General features: G+C 41.6%; 1 protein-coding gene across 1 annotated transcript in view; it reads right to left on the reverse strand.

Moving 5' to 3' along the window:
- Snx27 (sorting nexin 27) overlaps positions 1–18,344 on the reverse strand; it is an 89,458-nt gene that overhangs the window by 35,114 nt on the left and 36,000 nt on the right. The window contains 3 exon segments of the mRNA XM_052730167.1: positions 2,140–2,204; positions 4,499–4,646; positions 4,649–4,693. Of these exon segments, the coding sequence (XP_052586127.1) occupies positions 2,140–2,204; positions 4,499–4,646; positions 4,649–4,693 (258 nt within the window).

Consider the following 18,344-nt stretch of genomic DNA (forward strand, 5'->3'; position numbering starts at 1 on the left):
GATGGCAATAACATGAGTGGTACTAACCGCAGAAGTTCTTTGTAGGATGAAAACCTGATGACTTGAGTCATCAGAGAAGAAAGACTTCAAAGAGAAGGTGGACTGGAAAACGGCAGACTACAAACTGCCTCTGCACAGCACAGTGAATGAGTTCACTGTGTCAAAGTAACAAAGAACAGATTCCATTCCAAAGGCAGGAAGAACAGAGCAGGGCATAGCACAAGAGGAGTTGATAAAGACAGCTGAAGTGCAGAGAGCCAGAAGGGTGCTCAGAGAGAAGTGACCTTTGATCTGTTCTAAAGGATGAGCGGTACAAACAATGGGCATGGAGGTAAAGAGGGGGGAGATTCCCTGGAAGAGCAGAAACTCTAGGGAACGACATATGGATTAAGGAAATAAAAAGTACTCCAGAGCCAATGAGAGGGTCAGTAGGTTTGCTCTGTTGATAAAGGCACTTGCCACTAAACCTGATGACCTTGATGAGTTTGGTCCCCAAAATCTACATGATGGAAAGAACCACTGTTCCCCAAGCTGTCTACCATGCTGTGGTATGCTGCACTGCCTGTACAAGCATAGACACACAATAAATAAATAGATGTTAAAAACATACTTTGTAGGTTTGAAGACGTGTCACAGTGGCAGAGCATTTGCTTGGCATGCATGAGTGTCCAGGTTTGAGTCGTAGCACCATAAAGGAGAAATGAAAGTACTAAAGTACGTGGAATAACGATACATCAGACAATTGGTAGGGATTGATATTAGAGAGAGAGGCCAGACCAGGATGTGCCATGTGAGTACCATGTAGGAGTTCAAACTGAATCCTGAAAACTGTGGGCAAGTTTCAAATTTTCAAGTAGGGAAATGGCAGTAAAACAGAACAGTTCTCTAAGAACCTTAGTGATGAACAGAGAAAAATGGCTACTAGAAAGAATTAAACTTTGTTTTTTCTTTAACATGAAAGATGAGCCATGTGTTTATTCAGAGACAGAGAAGTAAGGAGGAGTGATAGGGGTGAGTAGGGGAGGGGAGGAGAGGAGAGGATTTTAGCATTTTCTCACAGCAGCAGAATTATGGCAGTGAACTTTCAATTAGTCCTGCCACACATACCATTAAGAAGGTTCCCCAACATAAAGGCGACCCTAAACCAGTGCCTCAGGGGCTTTGAGATCAGCAGGCTACTAGGTCACTTCTACATAATTTTACAGCATTCTAAAGGAAGTAAGTTATCACATTTGTTGACGAATCAGGGTCCACCAGACAATGCAGAAATGATCAAAACATTACCTCAGAAATACAGAGAGAAACTTGTATCTCATGAAGAAATACAGTTTACCAACATGAAGGTCCAGAATAACCACTGTGGTTGCCATTTGTCATCAGATGAAAAAAATCACCTTTACAATAACTTCAAAAATAGCAAATGAAGAGGGGAGACAGACAGGTAGACATGCAGAGGAACAGTACAGTGAAAAGGAGCGAGTATCTTCTAGCTGATCTTCTAGCTCCAGCTGGGAGAGAAACAGAAGACTCACAAGGAAAATGGGTGGAGCAGGAGACCATCACGTTCAAAACCAGCCAGACTCATGTCAGAAGACAGACAAGCATTGCGTGCTTTCTCTCAGAGTTTAATACATGTACAGGACAAAGTGGAGGGGGACGGTACAGAGGAGTCGAACAGGAAAGGGGGTCGGGGGACAAAAGAGAAGGATGCAGCAGGAAGGAGACTGTAGCACATTTTCCTCTCCTATGCAGACCCCAAACTCAAATGCATAAATACAGATGGAAAACAAAAGCAGGGGGGACTATTGGAGACAAGGAAGAGACAGAGGGAAGGGACAGGGAGCCTCATGACAGGGATATGGACAAAACACAATGGGTGTGCACGTGCAACTGCACATATACATGTGTGTAACTGAAAATACCATGATGAATTTATTATTTTATAGCATAACTAAAAAGAAACAATTAAGAGAAAAAGAACCCGGCTCTAGGTCTGAAAGGGCAGATATAGATGAAAAGGCAATGGAAGAAATACAGTTGCTTGGAGAGTCGATTGCAACTTAACCCACAAACATTATCTACATTTTTGCCCATGAGAAGCTAAGCAGGAAATTATCAGTGCAGGAGGTGTTCACCTACCTCATCAGATTCTGACAGGAACTCCTGCATGATGTCGCTCTCACCAATGACTCGGATGGAACACACTGTAGAAAACAAAGAGAGAATCTAGCATCAGGCCCTAAATCAAGAATATACTAAGGTTTACATTAAAATTGTCAGAGTCGAGCATGGTCATACATATCTTCAATTCTAGTACTAGAGAGTCTGAAGCAAGAGGTTTGCTGCTAGTTCAGTCAACTTGAGCTATACGACAAGACCGGGTACCAAAAAGTAAACAGAAAATGTTTAAATCATCGGTAACAGGCAACTATAACCCAATATATGTATCTTTAGCATATGCAATCTTAAGGCATGACAAACAATTCTCCTAAATGATATAGAACAATACAATAAAAGAAAATACAAATGTCATTTGTTAAAAATGTTAAAAACAAAAAAAGCATAGCATATTTAAATTTTCATCCTATGGGATCAATTATCATATCAAAACATAGGAAAAAAGAGGCCATGGGAGGAGGAGAAAGGTCAGGTAAGAATAAACCAAGTGTCAAATTGAAACACAAAGGGAAAACATGTATTTGTTCTAGGACAGCAAGTCAGAGAACATCATCTAACATCACTGTGGGAAAGAGGCAGGTAACCAAAGACAGAGCGTCTAACTCCACCTACAAAGTGATTTGAGAGAGACAGACAGAAAGACAGAGAGGCACACCGAGCAAGACACAGGAAGAGAAAGGAAGAAGAAAGGAAGAGAAGGAGAGAAGCAGGTAACCGAGTAACTAGTTGTCTAAGAAATGTAGCCCCACCCCAGGATGATAAAGAACACTGACGATTTTATTGCATTTTTTTAGAAGTACCCTATCTCATGTCCCCATAGCATGTTCAGAGGCCAGTCTCCTTTAGGAAAAACAGATAGGAAAGTCCCACCACTTTCAATGTGGGAAACAGTTCTTCAGGAATAAGGTTCACTGCCAAAGTTAGTTTTGTTGGGATGTTTTATTTTGTTTAATTTTAGATTGAATTAGGTCAATTAGTCTTTACACTATTATTCTTTTAAACTAATAGTCTAAAAAACCTATTGCACAGTGTGGTGATTTGAATGAGAATGGCCTCCATAGGCTCATTTGTTTGAATGCTTCATTCCCAGTTGCTAGAACTATTTGGTGGGGATTGGGAAGTGTGGCCTTGTTGGAGGAAGTGTGACACTAAGGTTTCTAAAGCTTATGCCTCTCCTGTCAATGAAATGTAAGCTCTCAACTATGGCTCCAGCTCCAGCGCCATGCCTGACTGCCTGTTTGCCTGCTACTATGCTCCCGCCATGATGATGGCCAGGACTCAGCCTCTGACACTGTAAGCAAGCCCCCAATTCAATGCTTTCTTCTATAAGCTGCCATGGTCATGGTGTCTCTTCACAGCAATACAACAGTAACTAAGGTACATAGCTAGCAAGCTATACAGCTATGATATTACAGCCAGGCAAGTGAGTCTCTTCTCACAACCACTAGATTATCTTATTCATATCTGTGTCATTTCTAGAGAAACAAATATTTCAGTATCCACATCCACAGAATCTCAAGTTATCATGTGGAAGTTTCATTAATTCTACCTATAGACTGCTGAGAACAAGGAGACTTTAGATGGCCAACTGCTGAGCAAACCTATACAGCTGTAAAAGGAATTTTTATATAGGACACTGCCATGATCCAAGAATCATCAATGCACCATAATATGTATTTCTAGGTAAATATAACCCTATAAATAAAAGTCCACCAAGGACCACCAAAAACTATTCATTTTTCTGCTAAGAGGTCCTCTACAAATTAGCAAAACAGGGTACTATCACTGTAGTGAACATGTCAGCCTTGCCTTCAGGGCCCAGATCCTTTACTACTTCTTATCTGAAACATGGCTTCCTTACACTACTGACTTTTAGGAAACACAGCTATGCAACTTAGGAATCAGAAGCTATGCCCACTCAGTATAACAACATTTAATAGACTAGCTTACCTTTTTTTTTTTTTTTTTTTTTGGTTTTTTCGAGACAGGGTTTTACTGTGTAGCCCTGGCTGTTCTGGAACTCGCTCTATAGACTAGGCTGGCCTCAGACTCATAGAGATCCACCTCCCTCTCCCTCCTGAGTGCTGAGACGAAAGGCGTGCACCACCCCTTTCCCCTTTTAAACATTTTTAAAACTCACATTTATTTATTAGTCCATTTGGGTGGGGCACACACCTACCACTGCAAATGAGTGGTGGTCCGAGGACAACCTGTGTGAGCTGTTTCTCTCCATCTACCATATGGGTCTTGGGGACTAAACTCAGGTCATTAGATGTGGTGGCAAGTGCCTTTACTTACTAAGAAATCAAGTCTGGCTTACCCTTTTCTAGATATTCTTCCAGTCCCCGACGCCGGGCATCAAGCTGTTGTTCTGATAATGAGAATGGCCACTTTCCTGGAAGTCGAGGAAATGTAAAGTTGGCAAACTCTCTTTTTAGGTTTTGGTGCAGGATGGCAAATTCCCGGTACCCCGCTTCGAACACAGCTGCCGCCCTGCCATGTAAACGTTGTACACCTGGTGAGACAGAAGAATGGGGAAGTCACAGTCATCTAAAGTCAGGTGGGTACTGCTATGGTGTCTTTCTATGCACTGCACAAAGAATGTTCACAGCCATTTCAAAAGAAACTTAATAAACATGGCAAAAGCTCTACACACAAGAGGCTACTCCTTTTGAGAGAGGTATGATCTTATTTTTACCAGTTTTTCCAACATCTAAATAACTTCAAAGGCAAATGTCAGTTTTTAAGAGTGGATTTGTTTTCAGAAAGCCAGAAGTCTCTCAAAACCACAACAAATAAATACAATGAATGAACAAAGAAGCTAAGCAGGAAGGAAATAAAAACCTAAGATTTACTATAAAACAGTATGACTGACGTGTGTAGCTCAGACTAGCTAGCACTACAATCAATTTCAAAGGTAGTCAGAGAAGCCAGGCAGTGGTGGCGCAACGCCTTTAAACCCAGCCCTCGGGAGACGGAAAGAGGTGGATCTCTGTGAGTTCGAGGCTAGCCTAGGCTACAGAGTAAATTCTAGGACAGCCAGGACTGTTTCACAGAGAAATCGTATCTTGGGGGGAGGGGGGGGGAGAAAGGTAGTCAGAGGACAACTTGTGGGAGTCAGTTCTCTCCACCATGTGGGTCTCAGGCAGAGTCAGGTTTTCAGGCTAGGTGGCCTTTACCTGCTTAGTCATCTCCTCAACCCTATGGTTGTTCGCATTTTATTTCTTCTCTCACTGATGGTACTGGGTTGTTTCTGAGTTTAGCTAGCAATGTGAACAATACTGCTATAAATGTTTGTATACATGTCTCCTGTTGTACGCACTGATATGGGAAGTGAACCGAGGCTTCAAAGATATGTGCATTTAACCTCAGGAGACAGTGTCCAACTAAGCTGTCAGATTTTTAACAACTTACATTCCTTTCCTTAGCATCTAAGGGAAAAAAAATCCTTTTAGGGGCTGGGAAGGAAGTATAATTGGTAGAATGTTTGCCTAACATGCAGGAACACTGAGTTCCTAGCATGAGGAACTGCACACCAGAGAAACTAGGCATTGTGGGACATAATATAATCCCAGCACTCAGGAGATACAGACAGAGTTCAGGGTCACCCTCAGCTATATAACAAATTCAAGGCGAGACTGAGATATGTGAAAAGAAATGTATTTCTGTAGATAGAATAAATAAGAAAAAACTCAGAATGATCCTAATTTACTTTTTCCAAGTTACTAGCCAGGACAATTGTCCCTTTGTCAACATGACACACAAATATATCACTTACTAAGGTCTTTCTTGATCATCCCCAAGATCTCATATTAATATAAGCATCACAAACTAAAACATTTAAAAGTCCACAGTTGGCTGGGTACACCTTTAATCTCAGCACTCAGAAGCCAGAGGCAGACAAGTCTACAGAGTGAGTTCCAGGACAGCCAAAGCTGCATAGAGAAACCCTGTCTCAGGAATAAAAAATTTAAAAAGTCCTGCAGTCTTTAAAAGTTCAGTCTCTTTAAAACATCCAAAGTGTCTTTCAACATTCAAAACTTCTCTGTGATGAACATTTCTTCCTGTATCTTTTCTCGAAAAATACCAATTTTTGTGGTTCACCTACTGTCACCTTAAATCTCTGTGCATTTTTCATGGATCTGTAGTCTTTCATTTTGTTTTGAGATGTCTGTTTGCTTCACACTATGTTGTCCAGTTGGTCCTAAACTCCTGAGCTCAAGTGATTCTCCTTCTAGGGCAAAGGAACAAGTCACCACTCCAAGCTCTGTATGATTTTTCCACCAGGATTTTGTTTGGTTGTTTTTGAGACAAGATCTCAATGTGTAGCACAGGCTGGCCTCAAATTTGAGATTCTCTTGCCTCTGCCTCCCAAACGCAATGTGATTACAGGTGTGAACCACCATGCCCAGCTTTTTGTTGTAGCTGCTGTTGTTCTTGACAATCTTTTTCACTTGAGCACAGTGTGAATATCCTCTCCCATTTTTCACTGTCATTTTTACTTTATTTAAGGGTTTTTTGAATAATAAAAGCTCTCAATTTTATTTATTTATTTATTTGATTTTGTTTTGTTTTGTTTTGTTTTGTTTTGAGTGTCTTTGTTTTGTGATGGTCTCATATAGCCCAGGTTGGCCTGGAACTCACTATGTAGCTAAAGCTGGCCCTCAACTTCTGATCCTACTCTTTCTATCTCTCTAGGGCTGGGCCACCATACCTAGCTCAGATTACAACCCTTTATTCCTTGCTAACAATTCCACCAAGAACAGCAAAAAGCTCTGAATTTTACAAGTGTAGTTTATCACTCTTCTTCATAGAGAACACTTTTGTGTCTATACAAACTTTTTTCTACCCACAGATTTGAAACTTAAGTAGAGTGTGGTAATGCATGCACTCAAGAAATAGAGGCATGGGGATCACTGCAAATTCAATTAAGGCCAGTCTGGTCTACACAGCAAGTTCAAGGCCAGCCAGGAATCCACAGTGAGACTCTGTCTCTATAAAGTGGGGAAAAAGATCTGAAATCTATTTGCCAATATTTACTATAAGAACTTGTGATTTTTCTCTAATATGGAGTTCTACTGGCAATTTTCTCATTTTCTTCCTTTTTACTTTTGATATTTCTTTTGAAGTCAAGAATATTTAAATTAATTTTTAATTGTTTCCCCTAAATACAAATATAGGCCACCCAAGCTGCATGTCCTCAAGTGGTCTGTATCAACCACTTACTATAAATAATAGAAAACTGAACACAAAACAGGAAACAACTCTTTTCCAGTCACGGGACAGCAGGCAGCTAGGACCTATGATCCCTAAAAAGAGGGAAAAAGTAAGATGAGCACTATAGCTCCTTGGCTCTCTGCCTGGGTAACTTCTAAAGCAAAACTCAAGGAGGCTACAAGAACCAAGTGTACCAAGTGCACAGAGGCTGAAGGAGCTGGAACTGTGGGGCTGAGCGTACACAAGGGTGATAAAAACAGGCAGGCTCCAGAAACCCCCACCAGGTCACCTTGACTTCTGACTGAACAGCAATCCAAGGAAAGAACTCTCACCTAGGGGAGTTGTAAATGAACAACTCTCAGAGTTCACACTGGGTTTAGAACAATTCAACTTTCCTCCAACCAGAAAAACTAAACAGAATTCCCTGAATTTCTTGGAGTTTAAAAAACAGCTCAAAGGCCTGCTCTAGGAAGGAGACTAGATTAGTTCTAGACTATGAGCTATTCTAGCTAGGGATATATATATATAGATATATCTATATATCTATATATATATCTCTCATTCATACAGCTTGTCCAGCATACTCAACATTAACTTTATGAATTACTATGTTTTTTAAAAGCTAAACAATGCCAGGTATGTTGGTGTATGATTTTAATCTCAGCATTTTGGAGGCAGAGGCAGGCAGGTCTCTGTGAATTTGAGAGCAGCCTGGCTTACATAGTGAGTTCCAGAACGGCCAGAGCTTTATAATGACACCCTGTCTAATAGACACCACCACCACCACCACCACCACCACCACCACCACCACCACCACCACCACCACCACCACCACCACCACCACCATCATCTCCTACAGGCCAGTAGACTAAAATTTCTACTTTTAAAAAGAATCTAGCCTAGTATTGGTGGTACATGCCTTTAATCCTAGTACTTGGAAGGCAAGTGGATCTCTGAGTTCAAGGCCAGCCTGGTCTATAGAGTGAGCTCCAGGACAGCCAGTACTACACAACACAGTGAAACCTTGTCTCGGGGGTGCAGTAGAGTGGGAATCTAACAAAATCTAGTGTCTAATAGCATTAAGTTCAGCATCTAATACCCAACAAAAAATGTAACAGACATATAAAGAAGCATGAAAATTTTACAGACAGCCGGAAGAAAGACCAAACAGTAGGAAGAGCCTCAGGGGAGACAGAGACAAGAATTTAGTAGAGGACTGTGGTACACCTGGCTTTGGCTTCTCTTTGGGATTTAGGAAGCTCTATGAAAACTTTCACCACCTGAGGTAGAAGAGCACTGAGGTCTGAGAGACCAAAGCAAAGGCTGAAAATGAGCATAGAAAAGAAACCGGTTGGCAGAGGGATACTGGAAACACTGCAGTATCTGAAGGTGGAGTTTAAGATATCAATCAGACATGTGATGCATTAAGTCTCCAGAAAGCCAGACAGTGTGGCATAAAAATTATCCTTTGTGTAGCAACCCCAGGAAGGTATTAAACTCTCTGCTCCAGCCTGCTTCCCCTTCTTCCAAAGTGTGCCATCTCTAAATAAACTGTCTCTGCCTCTACTAGTATCCACATCTCTGTCCAATTCCTCATCCCACCAAACAAGAGCGTGGAACCTCTCTAGAGATGCCTACCAAATCCAGACATATCACACTGACACAATACATTCCACTGACTTGCAAACCTCTTCCATGGGCCTCTACTGTGGTCACAATAAAAACCTGGTACACTGCAGGAAACTAAAGACAGTTTCACCTGGTGACCCAAGCATACAGGAGGTGATTTAGCAATGGTTGGACAAGACACAATGTCCACCCACTACCCAGCTCCTTGTCTTCTACTAAAAAAGATCACAGTAAACCCTGTGATGCAGAGGACACAGGCAAAGACTTTGAAAGAGTAAAAGCAAGTCACTCCATATTCCTAGGAGTGAAGGAACACCAGCTCACATTCCTACCATGACATTAATAACAAGAGATCTGATTCAAGAGAAACACAGCAGAGTTGGTTTGACTTCAATAAGGCAGAAGAAAAAAAACAAGAGACAAAGACTAACCTAAAACAACAGCTAGACCAAACAACAGCTGCCTCTATCATGCACCCAGCCCACATAAAAGGCAAGAATAACTATAACTACCATAGTCTAACATGACAGAGACCAGGTGAACAGGTCTGGGGAGACGATGGCTCAGTGGGTAAAAACACATGCAAAAAGCCTAACAGCCTGAGTTATTGCCTCAACATCCACATGGTGGAAACTCTGAGATATCCTCTAACCTCCACACACCCACAGTAAATAAGTAAGCAAATAAATAAATAAACAGTTACAGCAAAAGGGGAGGGGCTTGTCTGTTGTACAGACACTCAGGGGTAACTAAAAGCTCGGGAGATGGGGGGCTTGTCTGTTGTACAGACACTCTGGGGTAACTGAAAGCTCGGGAGATGGGGGGCTTGTCTGTTGTACAGACACTCTGGGGTAACTGAAAGCTCGGGAGATGGGGGGCTTGTCTGTTGTACAGACACTCTGGGGTAACTGAAAGCTCGGGACATGGAAGAACACTGAGAACTTCTGAGCTCCTGCCCCAGCTGCCAAACACAGGGCACAGCAGCTATTCAAGAGAAGCTACAGCCACAGTCAATAAGGTAGGGATAGTTCCAACAAGACCCAAACCCACTTTACTACTTACTCAGCTCCTTAACAGAAAAGACCCAGCCACTTCCAGGTTCAAATATTGATTTCAGTACTTAGAGTTTTCCCACACATGATGCTTTGAAGTCAAATACTCAAAAACAACAAAGTTGAGTACCCCTTCCCCTTCCCAATACTTATGAGAGGAAAGGGGGTGGGAGGAGGGAGAAGGGGGAATCTGTGGATAGTATGTGGAGTAGAAAATTTCTTAATAAAGAAAAATGAAAGAAAAAATACTTATGAGAGATAATGCATCTACATGAGAACACAGATACTGTAGTGGTTTGAATAAGAATGTCCCCACAGGCTCAAATATTTAAATGCTTAGTCATCAGGGAGTGGGCACTGTTTGAGAAGGACCAGAAGGTGTGGCCTAATTGGAGGAAGTGTGTCACTGGAGGTGGGCTTTGAGATTTTTAAAAGCCCAAGCCAGACCCAGTGGCTCTCTCTTCTTGTGGATCCAGATGCAGAACTCTCAAGTACTTCTCCAGCATCATGTCTGCCAGGCTGGCCCAAAACGCAGATTCACCTGTTTTCAGTCCCTTTAAAAGTAATGGGAAGAGTCAGGCGTAGTTCTGCAGGCCTTTAATCCCAGCACTCAAGAAGCAAACGCAGGCAGATCTCTGTGAGTTCGAGGCCAACCTGCTTTACACAGTGAGTTCTAGGCCTGCCTCTAAAGAAAAAAAACAAACAGCAACAAAAAAAAGTAACTGGGTTGGGGACAGTGAGATGGCTCAGCAGATAAAAAGCACCTGCTGAGCCAGCCTAATAACCTGAGTTTGATCCTCAAAGCCCATGGTAAAAGGTAAGAATCAGCTCCAAAAGTTGTCTTCTGACCTCTACAAGTACCCAGCAGTGTGAACATGCCCCCCATGTACACACACACTAATAATAATAATTAATAAAATAAATTTTTTAAGTAATAGGAGCCTGGTTCAGTGGCATATACCTACTTAGAACCAAGGTAGACAGGGCTACATAGTTTCAAAAGAATAAAAAAAAATAATTCAGTTTGGGCTAGAGGTAGCTCAGTGATATTCCTCACTTGCACAGGCTCTGAGTTTGACCCCAGACACCTCCCCCGAAAGTTATCATTTAAAGCAAAATTAACAATATAAAAGAATTTATAACATAAAGAATAAATAAGACCTAGAGAACAAATCAATAAAATGGCAGAACCTAGTTATATTAATAATTACACTAAGTTAATAATTTACATACTTCAAATAAAGACTAATATTGCCAGATTACATGAAAAATCAGTTATAAGCTATCTATAAGAAACACACTCTGGCTGGGCTGTGGTGGCACATGCCTTTAATCCCAGCACTCAGGAGACAGAGGCAGGAGGATCTCTCTGAGTTCTAGGCCAGACTGGTCTAAGAGAGAGTCCCAGGACAGGACAGCCAGTGCTACACAGAAAAACTGTGTCTTTAAAAAAAAAAAAAATGATAATGTTAAAGGAGTCAGTCTATCAATAATAGCTTTTTTTTTTTTTTTTTTTTTTTTGGTTTTTCGAGACAGGGTTTCTCTGTGTAGCTTTGCGCCTTTCCTGGAACTCACTTGGTAGTCCAGGCTGGCCTCGAACTCACAGAGATCCGCCTGGCTCTGCCTCCCGAGTGCTGGGATTAAAGGCGTGCGCCACCACCGCCCGGCTCAATAATAGCTTTTTATACATAAAGAAAAACCTATAAAACTCCAGATTCAGGTATTACATACTCCTTATAAACTAACATTCCTACTGAAGAAAACACACACACAAAAGAAACCTGAGAAATTCGAACGTGTTCTAGAAAGCTGGCAAATGGAGGAGAGCCAAAGCTCCAAGCAGAGATCTATCTGCACAGGTCGTCACTTGCTTACCGTCCACTTGACACAGCCAGTCATTTCAATAAAGAGAATCTCAACTGAGAAAATGACGACACTAGAGTGGCCCCTAGGCAAGCCTGTGGGAATATTTCTCTTTTTTAAATGATTTATTTCTTTTTATTTTATCCGCATTGGTGTTTTCCTTATATGAATGTCTGTGGAAAGGTGTCAGATCCCCTGGAACTGGAGTTACAGATGGTTGTGAGCTGCCATGTGGATGCTAGAAATTGAACCCAGGTCCTAGGGAAGAGCAGCCAGTGCTCTTAACCACTGAGCCATCTCTCCAGCCCTGGGCAGGTAGCCCTGAGTTGTATAAGAAAGTAGGCTGAGTAAGCCATGTGGGGTAAGCCAGCAAAGAAGTTCCTCCATAGCCTCTGTTTCAGTTCCTGCCTCTAAGTTCCTGACCTGATTTCCCTGGGTGATAGACTACAAACTGTAAGATAAAACAAACCCTTTCCTAGCCAAGTTGCTTTTGGTTACAGTGTTTATCACAACAACAGAAACCCCAAGTAAGATAGAAATTGGTATCAGGCCATAGGGTACTACTGTGACAGATTTGACCATGTTTTGGGGAGGACTGTGGAAGGACGCTAGAACTTTGGGACAGAAAAGCCATTGAGTGTTCAGAGCTTAATGAGGTATTATGGGAACTTAGAAGATAAGTTTGAAAGCAATGTCTGCCCTGAGGACTGGCTTGTAAAGTTTCAGGAGAAAGTTTGAGAGTCCATTATAGACTTTATTGTGGCTGTTCAATATTTTGAGCTTTAAGAATCTGTGGTTCTGGTCAGCTGTGGCTAAAATGATTAGTAAGAAACCAGAACTACAAAGCAAAAACGTTACTTTGATAGGACAATCAACACTGGTCAGCTGGGCCTGAAGAATCACTGTGATTAAGAAGAAACCTGCACACCTATTATCCCAGCACTGGGGAGGCAGAGGTAGGCAAATCTCTTGAGTCTGAGGCCAGCTTGGACTACATAGTGAGTTCCAGGACAACCAGATCTATGTAGAGAGAGAGAGAGACCCTGTCTCAAAACAACAACAAAAAGTGTTTCCTTGGGGTCAGCACACACAAGCTGTGTTCCAGGGTGGTCCAAAGCTGCATCTTACACTAGCAGTCAAACCTGGTAATGTGTAGGTTCCGCAGGGATACTGGTTTTGAAGACATGAAGGAGTCATAGAGAGCATCTGGGATGTGGCACTGTGTAGCAGGGTCAGAGTCAATGGAGAGCTCAGGTGAGGCTCTTAGTAAAGGTGCAGTCCAACTGTAACAGAGACCCCAGCATACGGGAGATGCCAGGACCACAGGATGACTGCCAAGGACAGAAGCAGCTGTGGAGTGGAGCTGTGTGTGTTGTGGAAAGCAGAGTCAGAGAGGTGCTGCTAAGACCCTTCAGAGGCCAGAGGATTGTACGTGGGTCCCAGATGTCAAGCACTGAACCTTCTACACTGGTCAGCTTTGGTTTTGCTTGATTTGATTATAACTATGCTCTGGTTTTTCCATCTTGGAGTGAGAAAGTATGTAACTTATTTTTATTTTACAGAAGACCACAGTTAAGAGGTTTAGGAATTTTAGGGAGACTGTGGATATTTTAGAGAAATTATGGATATTTCAGGAAAACTTGATTTTTGTTGTTGTTGTTTTGGTTTTTCAAGACAGGGTTTCTCTGTGTAGCCCTGGCTGTCCTGGAACTCACTCTGTAGACCAGGCTGGCCTCAAACTCAGAGATTAACCTGCCTCTGCCTCCTGAGTGCTGGGATTAAAGGGGTGCGCCACCACCACCCAGCTGAAACTGGATGTTTTAAAGAAACTGAAAATGCAAAGACTGTAGAGTGTTTAAAAGCTGGAATGTTTCATATTGTGATGCTGATACTAATATGAAATCTTCAGGATGATCAAGAAAGGAAAGGTTTGTGGCCTTAGTAAATGATGTGTTTGTGTGTCAAACTGACAAGGTGTGGTCAATTGTCCTGGCTAGTTTATTGTCAAATTGACACAAACTTAGATATATCTGGGGAAAGGGAATCTTAATTGAGAAAATGCCTCCATAAAACTGGCCTAAGGCAAGTCAATGGGGCATTGTTTTGTTTTTAAGGGGCAGGATATGTGTAGCACATGTCTTTAATTCCAGCACTCAGAAGGCAGAGGCATAGGGATCTCTAACTTCAAGGCCACCCTGGCTACATACCAATTTCCAGGCCAGCTAGGGCTACACAGTGAGACCCTATCTACAAAACTAACAAATAAATGAATAAATAAATTTCCAAAAGAGAACTAAGAACAACACAGTACTTATCATCTTATCTCTCAAGATTAACCCTGAGCCAAGAGGTTCTCTGTGTAACAAGAAAAAGGTAAGTAGGAGGCCCCAGCTATTTCCATAGATAACCTGGAACACTTGCTGGCAAACGATTGTATTCAACACAGGCCCTGGGCCCAGTTACTATTATCAATGTTCATTACTGTAATTAAATTGTACTCACTCATCCCCCCCAGCTCCTACTGCCATCCTGAGACTTCTACACCAGGGCCTTATGAAGCAGCAAAAGACAGCTTGATGGGTCTAGCTCTGTGAACCCCTGCGTGACTTCATTCACCTTGCCACAGGCCCTAGATGCCAACCTTCCCTCTGCTCCAGGAAGTAGATATTAAAATGAGTCAGTGAGAAGCTCTGAAAAGTCACTCATGCAGACAATGACAGGTACCCCATCTGGACTCACTGGTACCACGTGGTGCCCATGTAGCACTAGATATTGATACATTTTCTGCTCTGCTAGCAGTCATGCTGTGGGTATGCATACTTATCTAAACTTACCAACATGGCCATACCCTGACATGGCCCTTAAAAATGTGATGATAACACACCTCTGCTAATGTACCAGATGCATCTCACCTATATTCTACAGTTCTTCTAGGGTAAAGCCACCTCCATGCAACCCACAGAAACTGATAGGCACACTCTATGCCTAAACCAACCTGCCCAAAAGAGCTGCATTCTGGCTTCTATTACAATCACATAACTTACACAACACTAAAACATTCAGATACCACCAAAGCTGATTACACTTGTAGAAGCTACACAGAAACTACACATTAAAACACTCACCCCTAACCAGTGTCAATGCAACCTATTAAAATGATAGTGCAGGACACAATGCCAGGAAAATTCTTCCCATTTTCTTAATGAAAACCACCCTGTAAAATTGATACAGGCAAGGCTGGCAAGATGGCTCTGTAAAAACATTCAGCACACAAGCCTGATGACCTAAATTTGATTCCCAGTCCCATGGTGGAAGAGAGAATAGACTCCTGGAAGTTGTCCTCTGACAAACACACCTCCGACAAGTCGCCACTACAAGCACACCGTGGTACATACTACACTCACACATGCATCACACACTATACGATATTTTTTATTTAAATTGGTACAAGCAATGACAAGTGCCAAATGAATAAACAATGCAGAAACCCAAGAAGCATGAAAAATACAGCACCATGACATTGCATCTCCAAAGGAACACAGTAACTCTCCAGCAGACCCCAAATGAAAAGAAATTAGCAAAATGTCTAAAAGGAGATTCAAAGGATGAATTCTTTTCCTCAAGTAATACTTTAAACAGGGGTGTGTGCATGTGTGCACACACGCATGTATGGTCAGAAGACAACTTAAAGTGGGTTCTTTCCTACTATGTGAGTTCTGGGGCATTATTGGGCTTGGCAGCAAGTACATTTCCCTGCTGAGCCATCTGACCAACCCCCAGCCCCAACTAATTTTAAGATAACAATTATGGGGGCTAGAGAGATGGCTCAGCAGTTAAGAACACTGGTTTTTGCAGAAGACCCAGGTTCGATTCCCATCACCCTCATGGGGACTCACAACCATCTGTAACTCCTGTTCCAGGGAATCTGATGCCCTCTTCTGGCGTCTTTGGACACCAGCCATCCATATGGTACAAATACAGTCATATAGACTAAACTCTCATGCACATATAATTGAGAAAGAGAGAGGGAGAAGGAGAGGAAGAGAGAGAAAGAAACCCTAGTCAATAAAAGAGCTGATGGAAAATTTTCAAATCTTAGGAAAGATAATTCAAATTTAGTAGATTTCAGCAATAAAAGGTCTTCTCTGAGGCACCTTATGGTCACATGTCAGAACAAGACGAAGAGCCAGGTGTGTGGAGCAGGCCTGTAATCCCAACACTTGGGAGGTGGAGGAGGAGGACAAGGAGTTCAGCATCATCCTCTGCTATATATTGAGTATGAGGCCAGCCTGAGCTACATAAACCCTGCCTCAAAAAAAGGAAAACCACAGTTCTGCTCCCAGACTGTTGAGGAATGTGAGCCTCATGCCCTTGCCACCACACCTTCCCCCACATGGTGCACTGCATCACCTTCAGCCCTAGGAGTCGAAATAAACCCCTTCTCTTTTTAAAGACAGCGATGGGAAAACCAAACAATTCCCAACCCCATATACATTTTTAAAATAAAAGTCAAATCATGAGTGAGAAAATCATTACACTAACATCAGACTCTCAGTAGAAACTTTTCATACGCCAAGGAAGGGATGATATTTTTAAAGTCCAGAAGGAAAAAATTGCCAACCAAATATACCAGTAAAGCTTTTCATCAAAAAAAAAAAGAAAGAAAGAAAGGAAGGAAGGAAGGAAGGAAGGAAGGAAGGAAGGAAGGAAGGAAGGAAGAAAATGAAGTCTTTCCAAGAGAAGTAAAAAAACTGAAGAAATTCATACCATGCTTAAAGGAGTCCTCCACAAAAAAAAAAAAAAAAAAAAAAAAAAAAAAGCCCACAACAACAATAAAAAACCTGAAGAAATTCATTACCGCCATACTTAAAGGCATCCTCCATTGGGGAGAAAATGATGATCATCGTGAAAACACAAAACTAACAGAATATATACACAAAAAGAGAAAACAATGAAATCTTATTAATACAGAAACTCAAACCACAAAAATGAACAAGGAAAAAACATACAAAATTACTAGACTATTAAATGACAAGAGTACATTTTTACCTATCAGTAATCTTGAAAGGGTACACCTCTTTGATCCCAGCACTCAAGAGGCAGAGGCAGGCAAATCCCTATGAGTATGAGGCCAGCCTGGTCCATAAAGTAAATTCCAGGACAGCCAAGGACACACAGTGAAATCCTATCTAGTTAAAAAAATAAAATAAAATAAAAGATATAGACTGAATGAATTAAAACAGGACCAACACTATGCTACCTTAATAAATTCACTTTACCAAGTAAACACAAAGATCAAAAGTAATGGATGGAAAAATAAAGAAAATAAAAGCAAGCAATAGTAGCTATTCTTACATAAAAATAGGTTTTATGTAAAAAACAACCAAAACTGTATGAGACAAAAGGCATCAATATATAATGGTAAAGGGACAAATTCAATAAGAAATAAGGACTGCAAATATATGTATACTCCCAAAGCATCCAATTATCTAAGCAAATATTATTATAACTAAAAGGAGGGGACTCTAATGCACTAACAGCTAGAAACTTGACACCACACATTCATTACTGGGCAACCACGCAGACCTCTCCAAAATATCAACAACCTATTCTAAGGACTAAAAGCACCCAAAAAAACATTTATACAACATTCTATCTAAGAGTTATGGAACACACACACATTCTTTTCATCATCAAATAGGATTCTATGGAACTGACTGTATGTTAGACTACAAATCAAGTTTCAACAAAGTCAAAGAACTTATAATCAAAACCTGTTTTTCCAATACCCCTCTCTCTCTCTCTCTCTCTTTCTCTCTCTCTCTCTCTCTCTCTCTCTCTGACACACACACACACACACACACACACACACACACACACACACACACACACGCAAGAAATCAACATGAAAATCTTTATGGAAACCCACTATTTTGTAAGCTAATTAAAAGTATAATTTAAAAAGACATGAATTATTAATGAAACCTCAGTGTGAGGTACGAAATGCCTCCCTGTAAATTATTAGTCAGGGACGCTCCAGAGGCCCCCAAAACACAGGCTACTACATTGCTCCTGCTTGCCCATCAAAACTAGGTGATCAAACTCTATTGCTGCAGATACAACACACTAAGGTTGTGGACATAGAGAAATCAAGCTGGAACTGACTTGAAAACTTCCTGGCTAGCTTTCACAGTTTGAGAGGGCCCTCTGCAGGCTACTGGGGGAGAAAACTACCAATTGTACTCCTAGCAGTGAACCTTGCATGCTATAGTACTGACATATCAGGCAGGATGTGCCCACTGGTGCACTTGTGGCACACAAAAGGGGTAACCAACAATGATTTTTGGGGTGGATTTGAGGCCTGTTCTACAGGAAGAAATCCATGCCTAGTACATAAATCTGGTC

This window comes from Peromyscus californicus, unplaced genomic scaffold, assembly GCF_007827085.1.
Source record: "Peromyscus californicus insignis strain IS unplaced genomic scaffold, ASM782708v3 Scaffold_9__1_contigs__length_137607984, whole genome shotgun sequence".
In the NCBI taxonomy this organism is placed as follows: Eukaryota; Metazoa; Chordata; class Mammalia; order Rodentia; family Cricetidae; genus Peromyscus; species Peromyscus californicus.